Raw genomic sequence first — 20,139 nt, 5'->3', positions numbered from 1 at the left:
CCCCCCCCCCCCCTAAATTTACACAGCTTTACTACTAGTTTTACTGATCATTGTGCATATACACTCTTTTCTTACCCTTATCCCACCCAAAAGAAATTCAGATTTGTGGCTGGTTCAACACCAATAATCTCTTTGATCAGGATCTGATACCAGGAAATAAGGTATACACAAAAACCTTGAGGTTTAAAACTTCCATATAGTTGACTGATATTGATACTCACCAATTTCGTATGTATTGCTCTCATTTGCCACGGCAGTCAGCATCTCAAGCTTAAGCTTTTTGACATAAAATGGTTCATTGTATTGGCAGTAGAAGTGCTTGTAGTCAGCTGAAAAAATATAGGGTGCGCGCATCACCAGCAAATGTAGATGGCTTAGCACAGCATAGGATTGCTCTGGACCTCCTGAGCTAACTAGTGTAAGTAGAGGTGCTTTTATACGCTCATATACCTAAACAGAAGAATGAATAAGCAAAAATTAAAACTCAGCCATAGTTAAGAATTAAGATGCCTCAAAGAAGAAAATTACAGAAAATTTTCCGCAGACTAAATTTTTTTATTTTTTTTTTGAGAAATGTAACAATTAGTCTATATTTATCCACAGGTACACTACCTCAAAAGTGTAGTTCCCCTCCAGAAGTGTTGTAATTACATAGGATCCTATACCTACCAAGTTACAGTGAATAACAGCATTTTGCATTTTATGCAACTGTTGTTAGGTAGCAAAGGTTGTCGGACCATTTTTTTTGATGAAGTAATTAGTTCTATTGCAGGCATCAAGTAGATGCATAATAGTTAAAAAAGCTTAGTAGCAAAAGGTCACCTCTCATTTACATTATTAATTAAGGATCAGGGAGCGGACATACTTCAGAAATGAATCAGGGCAATCTAGAGGGGATAAATAAATCCAACTATACAAAAACATGAGGCAGTTAGATTTTAAAGATTGGTAGGTAGTTGATATTCCGTCAGAGCATTTTCTATTCCTTTCATTCCAGATACTCCAAAAAATGGCTGCAGGTATCATCTTCCAGATTCTCTTGATGGTGCTATCAACTTCCAGCAACTCCAGCTTATCACAACATCCCTGATATTCTGAGGCATGACCCATTTGAGGCCATTAATTTCATAGTTTAGGCGGTTACATAGCTAAGTGTGAGTCGTCATAGTTTTTTATGTCCTCCATAGGGTAAATAAAGTTATGAACATTGTAATAAGTTTTTCTCAACATGAAAATTCTAATGTGTGACTGTAGAATGAATCAGATTTCAAGCATTAGCTTTTAGGCATTTTCTCACTGTCTCCTCCTTGTTTCTCTATAAGCTAACAGAGACAAAATCTGGTGAAACATTTAAAAACAAAAGAGCATGGGAACCCCATTTGTCTATAAACTATACCAAAGGTTTGTTCCAAGACTTTGCGTGATTGACAGCTAGGGGACCAATACTGACAACCAAAAATTTGAGGAAGAAGAGGATTATCATATATGTAAGCCAGTTCTATATGTGAATGAGAGAAGATGTGGATCACCTCATGTTGCAGTACTAGATATCAACACAATTGTGGTGGGTGGTTTTGAATTGATTCTGAATATAATGGATGATGCCAAGATAAAATCCAAGATTTTTTTTGGACTGATCTTCAGAATATTTGTTTTTTTGAAAAGGTAACACTTTTATATGTATCCAAAAATTAGACCTGACACAAGCAGTTACAGGTCTCAATAGTTACTACGGAGTATCAACAAGATCTTCAATCCTACAACAAAAGCTTATATAGAACCTAAGACATCCATGAATGATTCTAGATCTTCCATATACTCCTATTACACCAAAAATAGAATAAAGCATCGCATACCATTTGGGTGTGAAGTTGAAAAGTTTCCTACAATATATATCTTAAACTGACACACTTAGGGAGCACGACAAGCTACAGGATGACGCGGTGAGATGAACAAATGTGAGAGGAGATTGGCCACATGGAAAAAGCATACAACCATTATTAGTATTGGATGAAATTCCATATTTACCAGTGCACTTAATGATCCCTCCAAACATTGTTAAGCAACTAGAAAATAAGAAGAGACTTCCAACTGGGAAACAACTCTGAAAGAAGAAATATCCATCTGGTAAAGTGGCCCGTAGAAAGAACTCGAAAAAGGTGGAGTACTTGGGGGGTTAAAAACCTGTAACTCCAAACCAAAGGCCCAATCTATATGTGGTTATGAGCAAGTACACCCCTGCAAAAAAAAAATTATTTTAAGAAAAAAAAAGGTATGTGGGGGTGGGGGTGTGGAAGGGTTCTGGTTCACCAAATCAGCAACTGGTTACAGTGGAGGCACCTTCTGGAACAGATAAAAATATGATTGTGGGGGTGGGGGTGGGGGGGATGGGGATTCCACAAGCTGGTTCAGCTCATGGGAGATGGAAGAAAAACCAGAATGTTGGAAGTCACAAAGTTTCAGACCTTTAAACAATGGTTATCAGAAAGAGAATTAACCATACGAAATTGTAGATGATTGTAAAATGAAATCGAGGGTAAGCTCCACAATTGTTGCACAACAAATATGTACTAGAGTTCCGGAGTGTTTTCTTCAACAAATTTGAAGGTGATAAGTCATGAAAAGCTGCAGTAACAAGTTGACAAGAACAATACATTATAGAACTTCCCCTAATTGCATCGAAGACAATAAAATCCTCCATCTTTTGGGTAGTTTGAAAGGAGAGAAATTGCAATGGGTTTTGAAGAACTATTTTTAACATCAAAAAATAAATGTCTGTAGATGTTGATTTCTTGGATAACATGATTTTTATAGATGATACTAATTCTTTAGAGGACTTGACAGATTCCTGTAGTGTAGAAGGGACTTCTGAGTCAACAATTATATTTCAGTCCCGAAGAAGTTAGGGTCTGGTAAATGAATGACCATGTTTCTGTAATTTATATTCTCAAGCCGGTTATCAAAAAATAATATTCATCTCAATTCGACAAAATAAAATCAAAAACAAAAAGTACTAGAAGTTCTCTATATATTTTACTAGCATAGAGGACTTGACAGATTAACTGTAGTGTAGAAGGGACTTCTGAGTCAACAATTATATTTCAGTCCCGAAGAAGTTAGGGTCTGGTAAATGAATGACCATGTTTCTGTAATTTATATTCATCTCAAGCCGGTTATCAAAAAATAATATATTCATCTCCGGCCAGTATTCGACAAAATAAAATCAAAAACAAAAAGTACTAGAAGTTCTCTATATATTTTACTAGCATACAATATTGTACTAGGGCTAAAAGACTCCTCTAGAAAGCATAGAATAGGAAGTAAACAAACTAAGATGACTAAATCATATCTTCTACTAAATGATGTCAAATATATAGGGTTTTTCTCTTTCAACTTCGCTAAGTTCCACGAATTCCAAGAAATTGTAGAATAAAAAAAGAGAGGACCTCTTAGTCCCTTATATGTACATAACATGCATTTTGTTGGTGCAATTTAGTAGAGACGTTTAAATTACTTCAAGAAAAAAAGAGAGAGAGAAAGGGTTGTCGTAGGTTGATGGGTAGCATGAAATAGTCAATGATACATGCAATTATTTGATACAAAGGATTCATATGACCAGCTCCAACTAATTTGGAATTGAGGTGATGTTAATTGATAATCCACATAACAGCATTGAAAAGGATAAAGTTAAGGCTAAGGAATTGCTGAATTATTGCCTTCCAGGAGGAAATAACCCGTCAGAAATAACAAACTCATTGGATATTTACATTTTTTGTGTAATGTACAGAGGATTAAGATCTTAAAATTTGGTCATTTGACAATTCAAGCTACAGGAACATTAGTTCAAGCTGTCTGTTTTCCCTGTATAACCCTAACTGACTACAACTTAAATAACAATTATCATAAACATGCTGAATTTCACATGCCCCCTCTTACAAGGCAATTTGGACCAAGAGGATAAATAAATAAAAGTTAAAAGGAAAAGAGCTATCACGAAGCATAGTCAGAAGGCTACTGGAAAATAAAGACAGCAAAGTTAGCTGACTTCTTGGACAGTAAAAAATTTAGCTGGATTATTTTTTTTTTGTGTTGGCAAGCAAACCCGCAGCCACTATCCTTCAAGGGCGGACAGAGTAAGCCTTGTTCCAGTGTAATAGACCGCAAACCACACAATAAAGGTAAACTGCACTAGGCAAGCCCTGTGCGACGAGCTCGACCGAGAAAGCATGCAGGGAGTTTCGAACCTAAGACCCCCATTTTAAAGATCACCCACTCAACCAACTTGAGCACCCTTGCGGGTACTTTAGCTGGATTATTAATAAAAAGAGATGTTCGAGCAACCATAGACAATATCATCTACTAAGGAAACATTTCAGATGAACACTAAAATGGGAACCTGTTGATGAATGTCAGCCATGGAGAGTGTCAGTTGCAGAAATAACTTGATTGTTGCCAAGACAACAGCACCATTAGCATGTTGAAGCCTATCTTCGAGAAGATTCATCATGTCAAATATCTCATTACTGTCAGAAGGCACATACTTAGAAACCAAATCAAGAATAGCGCATTGAGCCCATTCGCTGAATTCCTTGAACCTGCACAATCGTGTTTGAAAAAAAAACGCAATCACTCACCAGGAATTCCAAACACCAAATTGCAGAGAAAGGGGAGCTAGAGAGGTCTACTAATTTTTTCATGGGATTTGACAAAAAAAAGATAGTAAAGTCAACATTGACACAAATTTTATCATCCGTCTAGTATAACTGTTTTAGCAGATTAAAGAAAGAACCGCCCATGCAAAACAGTCTTACATTACTGCAAGATCATAAACGGCAAGAGAAATATTAAACATGGTAACAAAATGACAAAATATAGAAAGGAGAATGGGAAATTTAACTATTCAAAGAGATATCTTCACCGAGCAGTTTGAGCTAGTTTACAACCTGCCTCTTCCCCAAGTACACTAGGCTTTTAGAAAATAAAACTTTGTTTTCTTGATAGAATACATAGTCCAAGAATTTTTCTGATGACCAGTATACATAGTGCAATAATAAAAAGAAGATAAGCAACAATAAAAAGAAGATAAAACTAATTGCAGTCCATCTTTCAGTGGAAGGATCGGGACTGTAAAGGGCATTGAAACATTACATTCCCTCCGGAGTATTACTATTAAATTGTCTACTTCAAATTATAACCGCAGGCAACTTTTTGATACATCATTGGTCAAAAGCAGAAAAAGCTTATTAAGAGTTCCGCAATCCTGAAAAATTTTCTCCAGAAACCATCCTCACCACCCCTTACCCCGAGACAAACCTTAGCATCATAGTTGAAAGCCTGAAATCAACATTGGTATCCAATTGTCCTAGACTTTCAAACTATTAGTAATTGTATGTCAACAACATAAAAACATAGAAGGTGTTTGGGCAATCTTAAAGTTGGTTTGACAAACCAGCTTACAAGAATTTTTGCCTTATATACAAGTTTGGTAAACACAGAGAGAGTTCTCATAAGTAAAATTAGTCAAAAATCACAAGTTGGTCACCCCCAACTTATGGTATTTCTGCGTATAAGCACTTTGGTCTGACCAATTTTTTTTTTATCATTTTCAACTTATCATTCTCAAAAAAAAAAAAATACTGAACCAATCTTCTCATTTACGATCAACATCTTTTGGAGCCCTTCTTGAACGAATATATTTCTATGGAAAAATAGAACGTCTTGTAGAAGTCTTTGCTAAGGATTTTCGTTTTATACTTCAGGAACAAGTATAGAGAAATATTTATCACTTTTGTCTTAATCTTAATAAAATGCGGTTTGAACTATTGATTTACGTAATTTGAAATAAATCATTTGAATTTCCTGTTTAACTATTCAGCCTAAAAAAATAAGCACTTTGATGAAGATTTATAGTAAAGCTTCGTCTGTTATTTTTCCGGCCCCAGGGGAGTATATTAAACCCATTCCCCAGTCGCCCGCACTGCTCAAGTAAGTGTGCGACTCCATATGAGGACCTCCTTCTCTTCTGCCCACTCTCCGTTCACACGGTTCTCAAAGCAGAGGAGGAAGGGTGGGCAGCAGGTACTCTCCGATTACTCGATAATTTCCACAAGCTCTCCCCTCGCCGTTTTTATCTCTGGAAGCAAGGGAAAGGATAGGAAGAAAAGTAGCCCTATGCTTGTCGATAAGAGGAAATAAGCAGCTGTAGTAAGCGATCAAATTGGGGCTTTACGTTCGTAGAAATGAATATCATTTTATTCTTGACAATTATTTTTGTAATTCCAGAAACAGCCTTCCAGAACAAAAAATCATAACTCACTCTTGACTCTCCATTCCTTTCCCTTCACTCGTCCTTTTCCATAAAAAGATACCTTTTACTTATTTTTATTTATTTATTGTAAATAGCTTTCAAAGTATTTCAGTCATTTTAACAGAAAAGTGTTCCTCACCACTTATTTATCAAACACACCAACGGTTTATTACTTCCTCCATCCCAATTTATGTCACACTCTTTCCTTTGTAATTAGTCCCGAAAAGAATGACATTTTTCCACATCTAGTCACAGTTTCACTTCAAACTTCCATTACCCTTGATGAAATAATTTATAGCCACAGAAATTTCTATGGCTTATTTTAGACCACAAATTTCAGAAGTCTTCTCTTTTTCCCTTTAAACTCTGTTGCCCAGTCAAACATCATCACATAATTGGGATGGAAGGAGTATTAGTTTGCACTTCTATTCATACACTTTTGAATATTGGTTTAACTCCAGAAATGAAAAAACAATCCATCTGCATACCTGTTAAGTATCCCTCACTGTTTAGTGTTGGGCAATACTTACTATATAAGCTAGCTAATGAGGTTGAGTTAGACCTATGATCCATTTTTCTTATATGGTGTCAGAGCTAGACACATCCTAATTCTAGGTTTCTCCACATGTCCAAGCTTGACATGTAGGTAGGAAGGGAGGCTACTAAGTGTCCTACATAGATCGAGGAAATGAGTTGTTGTCTCCTTGTATGTCTTTAGGAAATTCTCACATCATGAGCTTGTCCTTGGGATTAAGTTAAGCAAAAAGTACTTTCAAACCTATCTATGTTATCGTCTTTCCCTACCGTTGGATTCTTACATTATACTATTCACACTATTGTTCAAGCCTGGACATGCGAGGAGGTATTAGTATGTCCCATTGGTTAAGAAAATAGATTGATTTCTTCTTATATGGTCTTGGGTCAGCTCATGAACTAGCATATTTAAGCTAGATATATCCCAAGTTCTCAACTCAAAGCTAGATGCATAATTTTGTTTTTGAACATTGGTAGTATCGTGCTCCATCTGAATACAAACTGCAAGCATGGTACTTCAATAACGAGTTACCTTTCTACAACAATTACTACACCTCAATCCCAAGTAAATTGTGGTCATCGGCTATATGAATCTTCATTAACCATGTCACTCACTTAAACTCATCTCCGGCCAATATAATACAGAATAAAAATAAATTAAAAAGCACTAGAAGTTCCCAATAGCTTCTACGGACCTATAAATATCTAATAGGACTGAAAGACTAAAGAAAGTATATTCCCTGAAGTCTATGTTGCTCGGACTCTTCAAAAATGTCAACGGGTGCATGACGGTTTCGCCAAAAGTAGTGTATTTTGGTGAATCTGACACGGGTGCGGCATCAAAGTGAAGAGTCCGCGCAACTAAGCCTAAATTAAACATACTGAGGTGGCTAAAACATATTACTAAGTGTTGCATGTATGGATCTTTTTCTTTAATTGTACCCTACTTTTTCTCTAAGTTCGCATCAACTCCAAGAGATTGAAGATAATCAAATGTAAAGAAATTCACTAAAACCTTCAGTTTTAACATCCTTCTCCTATGACAGCAAATTATCCTATATCGTATTCCCTCCAGGAACGATGCATTAACAAGTGCATGTAACCTGTACTTTTTCACAATCAACAAGATTTGATGTTTTTTGGATAAAAATTAAAATTATCATGAGTCCCTGAAGATTACAAATGATTTTTCATGTTACTGGCCATTCTAACCTGAGCAGAAGAAACTAATAAAATTCTCTGCAACGTGGCACTAAACTAAAAGCATGTTAGCCTTTAGGAATGCAGATCTACTAGCAACTCTTCTGTTCTATAGTATTCAAGCAAGTGAAGCTACTTGAAATCCTCAAAGTCACACAAATACAAGACCTTCCTAATGTTTAAAACTAATGTGGTATGTAAGGAAGAAAAAAAAAACAGTATCGCACCAAGTAAGACATAAAGTACATATCAAATTAATTCAGAAACGAATGCAGAAAATTATACCACAAACTGGTTTCATTTAGTACACAGAGTTGATTGACTCCATAAAGTACACAGACATGATAACAAAAAGTAAGAGAGCGGATTGGAGATTTTATTCAATCAAGTAGTTATGACAGCAATCTACCTATTCAAAAGGTAATAAATAAGTGGCTTGCTTAGCAGGGATTCTCTTTCTGTTGATGCTTCCTCAGATTTGGTTGCTTCCAAACCCCAGATTTCCTGTAGAGCGCACAAACAGTTGGCTACAACCTGAAGAAAGAAGAAGGATGGATATGAGTAAATAATAAGGCTAAAGATCATGATAGTAATGCTTCTTTTGCAAGTGAAATTAGAGTTGCTAAATGCTTTCTGGTGATAAATAAAGAGCTTTGAGATATGTTGAAAGGCATTCCATGTAGATGCATATACATGGAAACAAACCATGATTGAAGAATCTTAAACATATTGGGAACTGGATCAATACTTAATAATTGTCTGAAGCAAAAGATGAAGACTAAGGAAAGATATGTCAATTTTTCTTAGAGTAGCCATTCGATATACACAGTACAAACTTAAGTGACATCTGAAGACTATTACTTGAAAGTAGCACGTACTCTGGGATGGTAAAAACAAGAACTTCAATGCCATCAATTATTAACTGAACAAAAAGAACCACACAGAGAAACTTCCATCAACCTGAAATTTCTGTTCTCTCAAAAGTAAACTAGCTTCAAACCATAGTCTAAGTTCTCTACTGCTTTTCACACTAGGAACCAATCAAGCTTCAGGAAAATTGATCTATTTCTCTCAAATTTATCAGAAAAAGTTGTATAATTATGCCAACGTCTGCTCCAAGTAGTGAAACGATTATCTGTTATGACATGCATGGAAGCCTCACCATCTATGCTGAAATTCTACCCAATGGCATAGAGAGAAAAGGAAAAACTGAAACCACAAAAGAGGGAAATCTATGGGTACATAAAAATGTGTGTCTAACTACTTTGTTGTCATTGAAAGTCATGTAGCAACCAATAGTAGGTGATAATTGCTTTGAAAACTCAAGCACAAGAAATAGGTGAAAAGAAGAAAGATGTCATGTAGATTACAATGCCAGACCTGAGCTTCCCTATCATTCAGCATCAAGTGCTTAAGCGTAGCAGGAAAATCCGCATCCATGCAAGTTGATTCTGAGATATGGTACAACTTCAAAACACCCATGGCTGCAACTGTCCTAACATAACTATTTGAATCCTTCAACCCTGCACCCAAGGGGCCAACCAAGTACTCGACCAAATTTGTCACCCGCAAAGAACACAAGCTCCGTAGAGCCAAACCACGAATCATGGGATCTTCATCTTTGCAATCCCTCTGAAGAAAATTAATGGTCAAAAGCGCGAGATCTGGGTTGTGTTTAGCATAGTTACCAACATAAAGGTAGCACATCTTCTTTAGCACAATGTCTGAGGTTGCTGAACACATAACCATTTCACTGAAAACTGAAGAAACATCGATCCCAATTGTCATACACGAGATCACCTTCTTAAACAACTCCCTCTTTGCATCATCAGTACCCGGAGCTCGACTGCCCGCCAACTGCCTAAGCTGCATCTTCAAATCCGAAACTTCCCCTTTTCTGCCCAATCAAAATTAACATCAGCATAATTTTACACGCTATGTTTTATACTGCAAGTAAAATTCCAATCTTTGCCATCCCAAAATCCCTAATCTTTATTTACAGCAAGCAAAGCTCATTTTCAACCAGCAAATTGCCTTATGCAATTATATATAATAAAATAAAAATAGCAAACGAACATCAGATTATTAATACAGAATAATTACGCAAAAACTAGTGATTTTTGAATTGGTGAAATCTCTTTAGGTCAATGTAGGAAATACTCATATCATGATCGAAGCTATAAATTCCAATTTTGATCGTTTCTTAAGTAGTTCAGTGGTATTTCCCACTTGGGTATTTCAAGAATTCAACTAAAGACAATTAATTTCATCCCCTTTTCCAAAAGGGTCAGGAATAAGACAATGAAAAACAGGAAAAAGGTCAAAATGGGTGTGGGTTTTTTGAATTCTCCATCCTAAAGGGTATACGAAAGAGTAAAAAAAAGCTCCAAAGAAAGCAAGGAAGGAAGAATTGTTACCCGGAAGGTTGAGAAGGTGAAGGTGATCGATGAGTTTGAGCTGGAGGAGCCATTGATGCACACCCACTGGATCTTGATTCTTTGTCTCTACAAGAAATGGATCTCAGTTTTGGTTTCTGTAATCCCACAGTCCAAAGGATCAAAAGGCTGTATTGTTGAGAGTTTTTGCTGTTCTAAGCCTTTCTCTGGCTACTGTGACATGTATGTGGAAGTATCGATATTTACTTACATAGTCCTTGAAATTGGTGGATATGATACATTTGCCTCGTATGTTTGTAATAATGCTGAACACAATAAACTCAGTTTCCACATGGGAAAAAAAAACTTGCACCGTTTCTAAGCCACTTAATTTGTGCCTAGCATTAGGAGTAAGAGATTCTATTAGTAGTTTTTATTTATACAAAAATAAAATATATCAAATTTGTGGTAGTTAATCATTTGAGCTAGTAATATAATATTATGTAGAGAATTAAAATTCTCTAATCTATACTTGAAATCTCAATTACACACTCTAACTTCACGGGTGTTACATTACCCATCTAAACTATATTTTTATATATTTTCTACCCACCCACTTTTAAATAACTATTACTTCTTCTTCCCCCACCATTAATTCTTGTTTCTTTTGTGAAAACACCTCCCATGACAAGCGGTGACAACACCTCCCATGACAGGTCAGCACTTAGGTGGATAAAAACATATAAAAATATAATTTAGGTGGGTAATGAGATACCCGTGAAGTTGGAGTGTGTAGTTGGAATTTCGGGTATAGATTGGGGGGTTTTAGACCATTTTCTATATTATGTATAATAAGTAAGGTTCTCTAGCAAGGTCTCTTGTTTCGATCTGGTTCTATCTCGATCTTGCAAGATATATGTCTCTATATTTAAGTTCTTTTCACAAGAAAAGAATAAAGAAAATTTCATAAATGTCAGATATTGACGATAAAATATTAAGCAATAGAAAATATTTTTTTTTCTTATGAGGAGAGTAATGGACATTTTGTAATTCGAAAAAATGTGGAGAGGAGAGAGTTATTATTTTTCGATTTAGTGATGTGGTTATTTGCATTTTTGTGCTTAGTTTTTGTGAAATTGTAATGGTTATCTTTTTAATAAAATTAAATTACTCGTTAAAATAATTGCTTTAAATTGATTTATAGTACTTTTTTTTATAATAATTTCAAATCAACAAATAATTATCATCCTTAAAGATGTAAAATAGATAAATTGTTAACTTTTCGAACAATTATTTTCTATTTTTTTTCTCAATTTGATATATCCACGCTTGCCAACTTTCTTTCGGATCATATTCAATTCATTAGTTGTTAACATTGCATTCTCTTTTCAAATTAAACTTGATTTCTTAGTGCAAGCTTTCACTAATTGAAAATCTTTTATTAACTAAGAAACAAATAAATAGAATAAACGAAAAATATTAAAAACTATTAATAAAAAATAAAAAATGATATGTAAATTAATAAAGTTAGATTAAAACTTTTCGATTTCACATACTATTAAGATTTTGTGAAAGATAATATTGGTACTAAGTTAGCTAAAAAGTGGGTGCTTATTCTACTTTAATCAAATATAAGAAAGTCATACTATACGATAAAGTTTAAGTGCTCGTTTGTAAAAACCAAATAAGTTCAACGAAAAAAATTATGTATTGTATCAAAATTCAAAGTTAAAATTTTAGCATATGTTAAACTTAATAGGAGCAATTTGTAATTGCACTAATATATGTTGTAAGTTGTGTAATTATCTTATCCCAAAGGACCAACACAAAAAAGAACATTGAAATATCTTTTACAAAAACCACAGCAAAAGCTCAACAATGGTGGCAGTGATTCCACAGTAAAAGACCCAAAAAACAAGATGTTTATTACTCATCTTCCAAAGCTCCATTCCCATTTCTCCATTTTCTACTCAACACCCAGGATTATCATCACCTCAGCACTTTTATCCAAATCCAAAACAACCCCAGTTTCCCATTTTTCATCTGCCACAGCAGCCGCCAACACACTTCTTCAAACACCAGAGTTGTTGCAAACCAAGAATTTGGAAATTGAAGATGTTTTAGAGAAACCCCATGTAGAAATTTCAGTTGAAAAGCTGTTTTTTCCACCTGATACTGATGTTTCTTCTGGTTCAAGGCCTTTGAGTAGCAGGATCTTGAAAGGGTCAAATATTGTGCTTAGTAAGTATGCTGGGAATTCTCAAGTGGAGCAAGCTGAGTTTGTGAAGAGTAGTGTGGATACTGAGGCCTGTCCTTCTGATGGATTGCCTGAGTTTGCTCTTGTTGGGAGGTCTAATGTGGGCAAATCTTCTTTGCTCAACTCGCTTGTGAGGCGTAAAAAGCTTGCTCTTACTTCCAAGAAACCAGGTTTTTCATATATTCTTTGTTGAAGTATTTTTTAGAGTAGCTGTAAATTTGATAAAGTGTGATTCTTGACTGTAGAAAAGATGTGATTTTTAAGGTTTTTGATCTTCACTTGATAGAGAAATTTATGTCCTTCCATTACTTGTTTGTGTGGACTGTGGACAAGGTAAAGTTTGGGTGGATTACTTTTATAGCCAAGTTTTTGGTGAAGCTAGAATGTAATTAAGATAGCAGAAAGGATTCAATAACAGAAGAATGAACAAATCAGTTGTAGTTATCAACAAGTCCAAATAAGTTAAGTCATCTGAAAGTGAGCTTTGTTTTAGGGGTTGATTTCCCCTTTGAAATTTCAGACAGTCTAATAAGGAGCAAGTGGTTTTTTGTTTTTTGATGTAGTAAACCTCACCCTTAACCAGTACTTAATAGTGGTCATTTCCCATATTGCTTCCTTGGCAATGTAGACCCTCAACCTAATGAATAACAAGTATTGTTACTTTATTTAAAGATAAAAAGGAAGAAAGTTATGTTATTTTGGATAGTATAGTCCATTAGGTAGGTTATTTTTACATTTCTCTCTTGCCTTGCTAATCTATGGAGGACCTATAGTTCCATCATAAAATAGTTCTGGTACGTTGGACCGGATAGAGTTATAGGGGGCTTTAGATTAACAAATTGACAAAGGTGATGAAATGGAGGGAGAGGGATGCACAGGGATCTTTTAGTAACAATTGCTGAGATTTTTTCCTGTAGTAGACTATAGACTGTACAGAAAAAGAAGAAGCTGGAATAGTTGGCTTAGTTGCAGATGTGGAAGAGATAGAGGAATTTAAGTACAGTTTATAGCTAGGACTTAGTTTGTAAGGACAGAGAATAATTAAGAAGGATAAGGAGTAAGTGGGTAAAGGGAAAATAATACTGCGTGTTCTGAAGTTATTCTTTCAATATCTGCTTTACGCTCGTATAAGAATAGTATCGTGGAGACTATGAAACAAGCAAGTCAAAGACCTTTCAAAGACTATATAAAGCAGCATACGAGCAAGAAACCAAAACATAACCAGCTAATATCTCAACCTGCAAATGTCACTCTCTTTAATTACTTAAGTTATACAACCATACCTTCTCTACTTTGTATGGGAAGAAAGACTCATTGCAGCAGTTTTATGCTCATTCTTTCATCCTATTTCCTTCTAAACGCTTCAGACTCTTTTGATTACCATCAGCTGTTTGAGCAACTCTTATTGAGTCTCCTGGAATGATCATAATCAAAAAACTTGATATACTGGAGTCTCCTGGAATGACCGCAACCAAAACTTGATACATTGTGAGAGCTGAGCTGAGTTTTATTCACTCCAGTGAAATTGTATAGGTTTTACTTGTTCAAAAAAAATTGTACAGGTTGTAAGCTTTTCTCCATAAGGTATGATAAATATGGTGTGATAATGACAATTTTTGTTGATAAATTCGATTCTTGTAAGTGCTGGTACTTACATAGCCAAGCCAACTTTTCCGAGGAACTTGACTGGAAACTAAATTCTAAGAAGCTAGATCAACGTACATATCAGCACTATCTTATGAAGCTTCCAATATGTTTTACCTTTGTAGATGGTCTTTACAGATTTGATATAAGGAACCATCAAAGTAAACCTTTTCTTTTATCTAATTGCAGGAAAGACACAATGCATCAACCATTTCCGGATAAACGATAGCTGGCATCTTGTGGATTTACCAGGTTACGGGTATGGAGTTCACTGAAGAATGTTCAAATAAAGCTTTGTTTACTTTCTGCAGCATCTAAAAAACTATTGTAAGAATGCACCCAAGGGTGTGGCCTAGTGGTCAATGAAGTGGGTTCAAAACCATAAGGTTTTAGGTTCAAATCCCATATGTCCAAGCCTTGGTGATAGATTTACCTGGACCTGTGTTGGTAGCAGGTACCCATAAAGTTAGTCGAGGTGCACACATGTTGCCTTTGCACCACAATTATCACCAACATAAGAAAATCACTGTAAAATGTGATATGCATTCTGTCATTGCCGAATGCACTTTCATGATAAGCTTATCTGATGGGTTCCATAAGTTTTTGTGAATAAGTCATTGTTACCTGTTGTAGTTTGAAATGTCAGAACTCAGTGCTCTGTCCTTCACTCCTTCTATGTCTGTCAAACAAGTTGACTAAATTATAGATGATATTTTATTTCACGAGGAGGAGAATTTAAATTACATAAAATAGAAGTAATATACTTGAAATCTATTTGTTATAAGAAAAGATTAAAATTCATATATAAATTAAATTGAATTTTAGTAAATGTGAATCAGAACCTGGCATAATGCAGAGTCTGAGGACATTGAGCCTTGGTTAAGGGATATGGTTAAAGTGCCGGATTGAATACAATTACACATCATATTATGATAGTCAGGTTGATGCAAGTTTTAGCTGAGTTTACTGGATTTAGCGAGCTGTCCGAGAGACAAACTGAGATGTTCATTAAATGATTGAGCACCTACGTACATGTTCTTTGGAGTGGATTTATGTAACAGTTGAGTGTTGTATTTCTCTCTTCGGTAATCCACTTAGAACAAAGCCTCTTTCTTGCACATTTAGATTATTGCCCGCAGCTGCAAGCAGCGTTATTTTGTTGTCTATCTTCATGGTGATCAACTTATGTACAAACTTTGTCTCTTAATCATATTTTGCAAATTTCCTTGTCTTTCTATCACTCTCAACCATACATTAGAATAATCTTGTTCCTTTTCATGCCTCTCAAATTGACATAGTCAACGTGTATGTTTTTTGTGTGCCAATTTCATCTACAATTGTCATTGTTCACAGTACTTGCGTGTCAAGATTAAATGCTGAGTTTCTGTTATATGGTGAAGGTATGCAGCTGCACCACATGAAGTACGAACAGATTGGGCTAAGTTCACCAAAGATTATTTCATAAACCGGCCAACCCTCGTCTCAGTCTTCCTCCTCATAGATGCTAGCATTCCTGCAAAAAAGATTGATCTTGATTATGCAAGTTGGTTAGCAGAGAATAAGGTGGTTCAGTCTAACTTATCTCCATTCTGATTTTAATAAACAACGAAGTTGTAAGATCACATCATGTGAATATGAGGCCTTCTTTTGCCGTTTACTTGTCATTTCAAGTTCTGATTTTTCTACCCTATTCTTTACGTTGTTCCTTCTCTGCCTTTTCTATCTGCATGATTCTGTGAAGTGTTATTTTTTTACTGCATATTCCAAGATGACTCCTTATTACACTCAATATTAGGGGAAAATGGCATAACCCTTCACCCCACACTTACTTTAGAGATCATTTACACCCACCTAAGCAAATCGATATCAGAAATGCCTGACAAATTTTATTTCTTTTTTTAAAAAAATAGAGGCTTTCCTGTTTATTTATGAAGACACTTTTCTAAGTTTTGTGTTATATCGTGTGTGCTCTGTTTCAGATCCCAATGACAATAGTTTTCACCAAGTGTGATAAGCGGAAAAAGAAGAAGACTGGAGGTAAAAAGCCCGAAGAGAACTTGCAGGATTTTCTGGAGTTGATACAGAAGTTCTTCCAAACTGCACCACCTTGGATTATGACCAGTAGTGTCACCAACCAAGGCCGAGATGAGATACTGTTGCACATGTCCCAGCTGCGAAATTATTGGCTTAAGCATTGAGTTTGCGTCATATGCTTTATTGGTGCTGTGACTAAATTTTGTCCAACATCTTAAATTAACATGTATTGACAAGTGTTTATGGAAGAACCCTAAGCGATGGTTAAGCACAAGGATGTGCAGGGTGCAAAGTGTCATCATCAAGAATCGAGTGCCTTGGAAGCCTGAGTTATTGGAACAAAAGAGCCTTGTGGTGACTGCATTAAAGCAATTCTTGTTATTGTTATACTTTCTTAGAATTAGTTATCTTTCTCCACATTTTCCTAGTCAGAGAGTCTGTCACTAGATTGAATAGCCCGCAGAGAATGCTGTTGCCTCCTGTATATACACAGTTCTCTTCATCTTTGATCTATGTAATGTATGTTTTGCTGAATAAATGGATTGATCGAAATGCATTGTCAACATATGAAAAGTTTCAACAATTGCTGTTTATTTCTCACATGACAGAATTTTCAAAGCAACTCATAACCAAAGACATGATACAAAACAGCATACAGATGATTTTGACTTAAAGCCAAGCTGGATTCTTCAATGAGGTGACAACAGCCTTCACTTGTAAGTATTGCTTCAGACTGTATTCTCCTTTTTCTCTTCCCTGTCCACTCATCTTATATCCACCAAAAGGAATTGCAGCATCAAAGATATCAAAACAGTTGATCCATATGGTTCCAACTCTCAATGCTCGCATGAATGTGTTTGCTGTGTCTATATTCTTCGTAAACACTCCAGCAGCTAGACCATATTTCGTGGCATTAGCTCTTCGAATCACCTCATCATGATCCCTGTAATGAGGAAATGAAAATTATTCGACACTACAGAGGAAATGATATACTATATCATTAGATTGTCTTGTACATACTTAAATTTCAAGATTGACTGCACTGGACCAAAGATCTCATCTGTTGCAATCAGCATATCGTCCTGAATTCAACAATGTATACATTATGACAGTATATAATGATGTTGATGCTGGGAATGAGTTATCTTTTAACGAAGTGAAGCAGTATATCTACCTTAACGTTGGAGAAAACTGTGGGTTTAATATAGTAGCCCTGTGTACCGAGCCTGTCACCTCCAGTTTCAAGTGTAGCTCCACTTTCAATACCAGATCTAATATACTTCAACACCTTTTCAAACTGTTCTGAACTAATCTGGTGTGTCATGAACCTGATTTGATTAGTATTCGAAGGAGAAACAATTTCTACACAGCTAGAAAATGTAATCCCTCTAAGTTTGTTGATATACCTGAGGACCTTGTTCATTGCTTGATTCAAATGGATCACCAACTGTACGTTTCAATGCACGTGCCTTGGCTTTTTCAACAAATTCATCGTAAATACTCTCATGAACATATGTACGAGATCCAGCACAACAACATTGTCCCTTCACATTAGAGTCGATGGATTATGTCATGAACCTAACCAGTTGCTGCATCTTATGCAGAAGTACTGAGATGAAATACCTGATTGAAGAACAAAGCAAAGTGAGCGGACTCAACAGCTTGATCAACATCAGCATCCTCACAAACAATGAAAGGGGATTTTCCTCCAAGTTCCAAAGTGACAGGTTTAAGATTGCTGTTAGCAGCCAATGACATTATAGTTTTCCCTGTATCTGTTGATCCAGTAAAAGCAAGCTGCAGTATAAAACAAAACCAAATCAGTTTGCAACAGTACAGCGAATACACAAGATATGGCCACACGTTGTGGAAGGAACTAAATTTGGAGATTTTTACCTTGTCCACGTCCATATGACTAGAAAGAGCAGCACCAGCTGTAGGACCAAAACCAGAAATGACATTCAAAACACCTTCAGGTAGGCCAGCCTGTTACAGAAAAGAGAAATCGATTAGTTGGTGCTCAAAACAAACAGAAGAAGAAAGTTTGATGGTACTATACTATACGTCTATACCTCTTGCAATAGCTTCGATACATATAGAGCAGATAAGGGTGTCTGCTCTGCTGTTTTTAGCACAACAGTATTGCCACAGGCTAAAGCAGGTCCAATCTTCCAAGCAAACATGAGAAGAGGAAAGTTCCATGGGATAATCTGACCAACAACCCCAATTGGCTCATGTAAAGTCTGAACATGATATGGTCCATCAGCAGGAACAGTCATACCATGAATTTTATCTGCCCAACCTACAGAACAACAAGCTAACCTTAGAGCCTGATATCTGCTTATACTTTATTTCTAAATGTATACATATAATAAGATAACGCTCGTTCTAAATTCACTGACTAACTTACCAGCATAATAACGCAGTAGACGTACAATCATTGGTATTTCAATAGTAGCAACTTGTTGATATAACTTCCCACTGTCCCAAGTCTCAAGTGTTGCGATTTCATCATTATGTTTTTCAATCAAATCAGCAATGCGGAACAATATCTTCGATCTCTCCTGAAGAAGAATTAGATTGGTGTAAACATTAATATTTATCGAAGCATATTGGAACACACTGAAACAAGAAGTGGTGCATATATACATACATAAGCACTCATTTTAGGCCATGGTCCTTCATCAAAAGCATTACGAGCAGCAACTACTGCTCGGTTAATATCTTCTACATCACCCTCAGCAACATGTGCAATCACCTCCCCTGTTCTAGGGTCAAGTGTTGGAAATGTTTTACCTATATATATTTATACATTGCACAAAGCTCAGCCCCAATTGTACATTACATAGTCAAAATCATGAAAATTCGGAACACAGCAATCAACCTGATGCAGAATCAACAAATTGTCCATTGATAAAAAGCTTAGTATATTCTACATTGACACTAGGTTTGATGGGGTCCTGAGCTGCTGTGGTGTATCGAAGAGCTGCTGTTGCGGCCACACGAGAGTTTCTTCCTGAACAATACACTCAAAATGTCAAAAACAACTTTTTGGATGCTTGTTACATGTTGTATCATACAATACAATACACTATGAAAGTCGTGCCCACGGACTCTAAAGCTTAGATCTGCCTTTATTTCTTTACACTATATAGTACACATATGATTTGAAACTACATTTTGCACAAATACTACTTCTAACACTCCAGATATATGCAAGTAAATTCAACAAGTTCATAAAAAAAGAAAAATCACAGATTTTGAACTTCTCTTCATTCATGTCCTATCCAGAGCCTTTTGACTACTATTTTATCAAAAGGAATGAAGTCAGGTAGGATCGAGGGGTACACAAAATCATACAGTTTATACATACTATATAGTAGATACCTTGAAAGAGGGAAGCCAAAGAGGAGGATGAAGAGTGAGAGAGACGAGATGTTATCAATCGAATCGCCATGATCAGAGCTAATGAGAGTTCCACACTAGAACTACTAGTAACTATAAGAAACTACATCAATATACTCATCATGTGTTTACTTATATAACTGTCAAGTTGGTCACAAACAAATAATTGATGTTGTTTCTGTGTTCCTTGAGTGGAAGGTCTATCGAAAACAGTCTTTCTATCTGTAGTACACGAATAAAGTTTATATGTAGTATGTACTCTATCATAAATTTAGACATATGAAGTAATAAATCAAAGTTCCTTAAAATTAGATTATTGGTATTATTATCAATTAGACTATTCGATACTAGCAATAATTTTCCTAGTAAATTAGTGAAGATAC

General features: G+C 35.7%; 3 protein-coding genes across 3 annotated transcripts in view; 1 reads left to right on the top strand and 2 right to left on the bottom strand.

Annotated features, from left to right (window-relative positions):
* LOC107028555 (beta-adaptin-like protein A) overlaps positions 1 to 10,666 on the bottom strand; it is a 16,827-nt gene extending 6,161 nt beyond the window's left edge. The window contains exons 1-5 of the mRNA XM_015229660.1: positions 10,459 to 10,666; positions 9,422 to 9,938; positions 8,451 to 8,575; positions 4,397 to 4,595; positions 222 to 450 (exon numbers count right to left, since the gene is read on the bottom strand). Coding sequence (XP_015085146.1) covers positions 222 to 450; positions 4,397 to 4,595; positions 8,451 to 8,575; positions 9,422 to 9,938; positions 10,459 to 10,511 — 1,123 coding nt within the window. The 5' untranslated portion in view covers positions 10,512 to 10,666. The remainder of the gene's footprint in view (positions 1 to 221; positions 451 to 4,396; positions 4,596 to 8,450; positions 8,576 to 9,421; positions 9,939 to 10,458) is intronic.
* Positions 10,667 to 12,261: 1,595 nt separating this feature from the next.
* On the top strand, positions 12,262 to 16,934 carry LOC107028773 (GTP-binding protein At2g22870). The gene is made up of 4 exons (XM_015229962.1): positions 12,262 to 12,843; positions 14,507 to 14,576; positions 15,718 to 15,880; positions 16,297 to 16,934. Exons 1-4 carry the CDS (start codon positions 12,336 to 12,338, stop codon positions 16,513 to 16,515), a joined length of 960 nt encoding a protein of 319 aa, XP_015085448.1. The 5' UTR covers positions 12,262 to 12,335; the 3' UTR covers positions 16,516 to 16,934.
* On the bottom strand, positions 16,926 to 19,903 carry LOC107028772 (aldehyde dehydrogenase family 2 member B7, mitochondrial-like). The gene is made up of 11 exons (XM_015229961.2): positions 19,739 to 19,903; positions 19,236 to 19,367; positions 19,005 to 19,147; positions 18,762 to 18,915; positions 18,424 to 18,653; positions 18,248 to 18,337; positions 17,975 to 18,148; positions 17,758 to 17,895; positions 17,526 to 17,663; positions 17,372 to 17,433; positions 16,926 to 17,294 (listed from the first exon to the last, which is right to left on the bottom strand). Exons 1-11 carry the CDS (start codon positions 19,806 to 19,808, stop codon positions 17,021 to 17,023), a joined length of 1,605 nt encoding a protein of 534 aa, XP_015085447.1. The 5' UTR covers positions 19,809 to 19,903; the 3' UTR covers positions 16,926 to 17,020.
* Positions 19,904 to 20,139: the final 236 nt, after the last annotated feature.

The sequence above is a fragment of the Solanum pennellii genome, chromosome 8 (genome assembly GCF_001406875.1).
Source record: "Solanum pennellii chromosome 8, SPENNV200".
NCBI lineage: Eukaryota > Viridiplantae > Streptophyta > Magnoliopsida > Solanales > Solanaceae > Solanum > Solanum pennellii.
The sequence above is the reverse complement of the archived record's forward strand: the minus strand, read 5'-3'. Positions and strand labels throughout refer to the sequence as shown.

What these genes read in the sequence shown, in the direction of transcription:
- LOC107028773 (XM_015229962.1), top strand. Translation starts at nt 12,336, where the DNA reads ATGTTTATTACTCATCTTCCAAAGCTCCATTCCCATTTCTCCATTTTC. An exon ending in TCTTACTTCCAAGAAACCAG is followed by an intron (nt 12,844 to 14,506) that starts GTTTTTCATATA and finishes ATCTAATTGCAG; the next exon opens with GAAAGACACAATGCATCAAC. An exon ending in GTGGATTTACCAGGTTACGG is followed by an intron (nt 14,577 to 15,717) that starts GTATGGAGTTCA and finishes TATATGGTGAAG; the next exon opens with GTATGCAGCTGCACCACATG.
- LOC107028772 (XM_015229961.2), bottom strand. Translation starts at nt 19,808, where the DNA reads ATGGCGATTCGATTGATAACATCTCGTCTCTCTCACTCTTCATCCTCC. An exon ending in GGCCTAAAATGAGTGCTTAT is followed by an intron (nt 18,916 to 19,004) that starts GTATGTATATAT and finishes ATTCTTCTTCAG; the next exon opens with GAGAGATCGAAGATATTGTT. An exon ending in TATCGAAGCTATTGCAAGAG is followed by an intron (nt 18,338 to 18,423) that starts GTATAGACGTAT and finishes TTTCTGTAACAG; the next exon opens with GCTGGCCTACCTGAAGGTGT.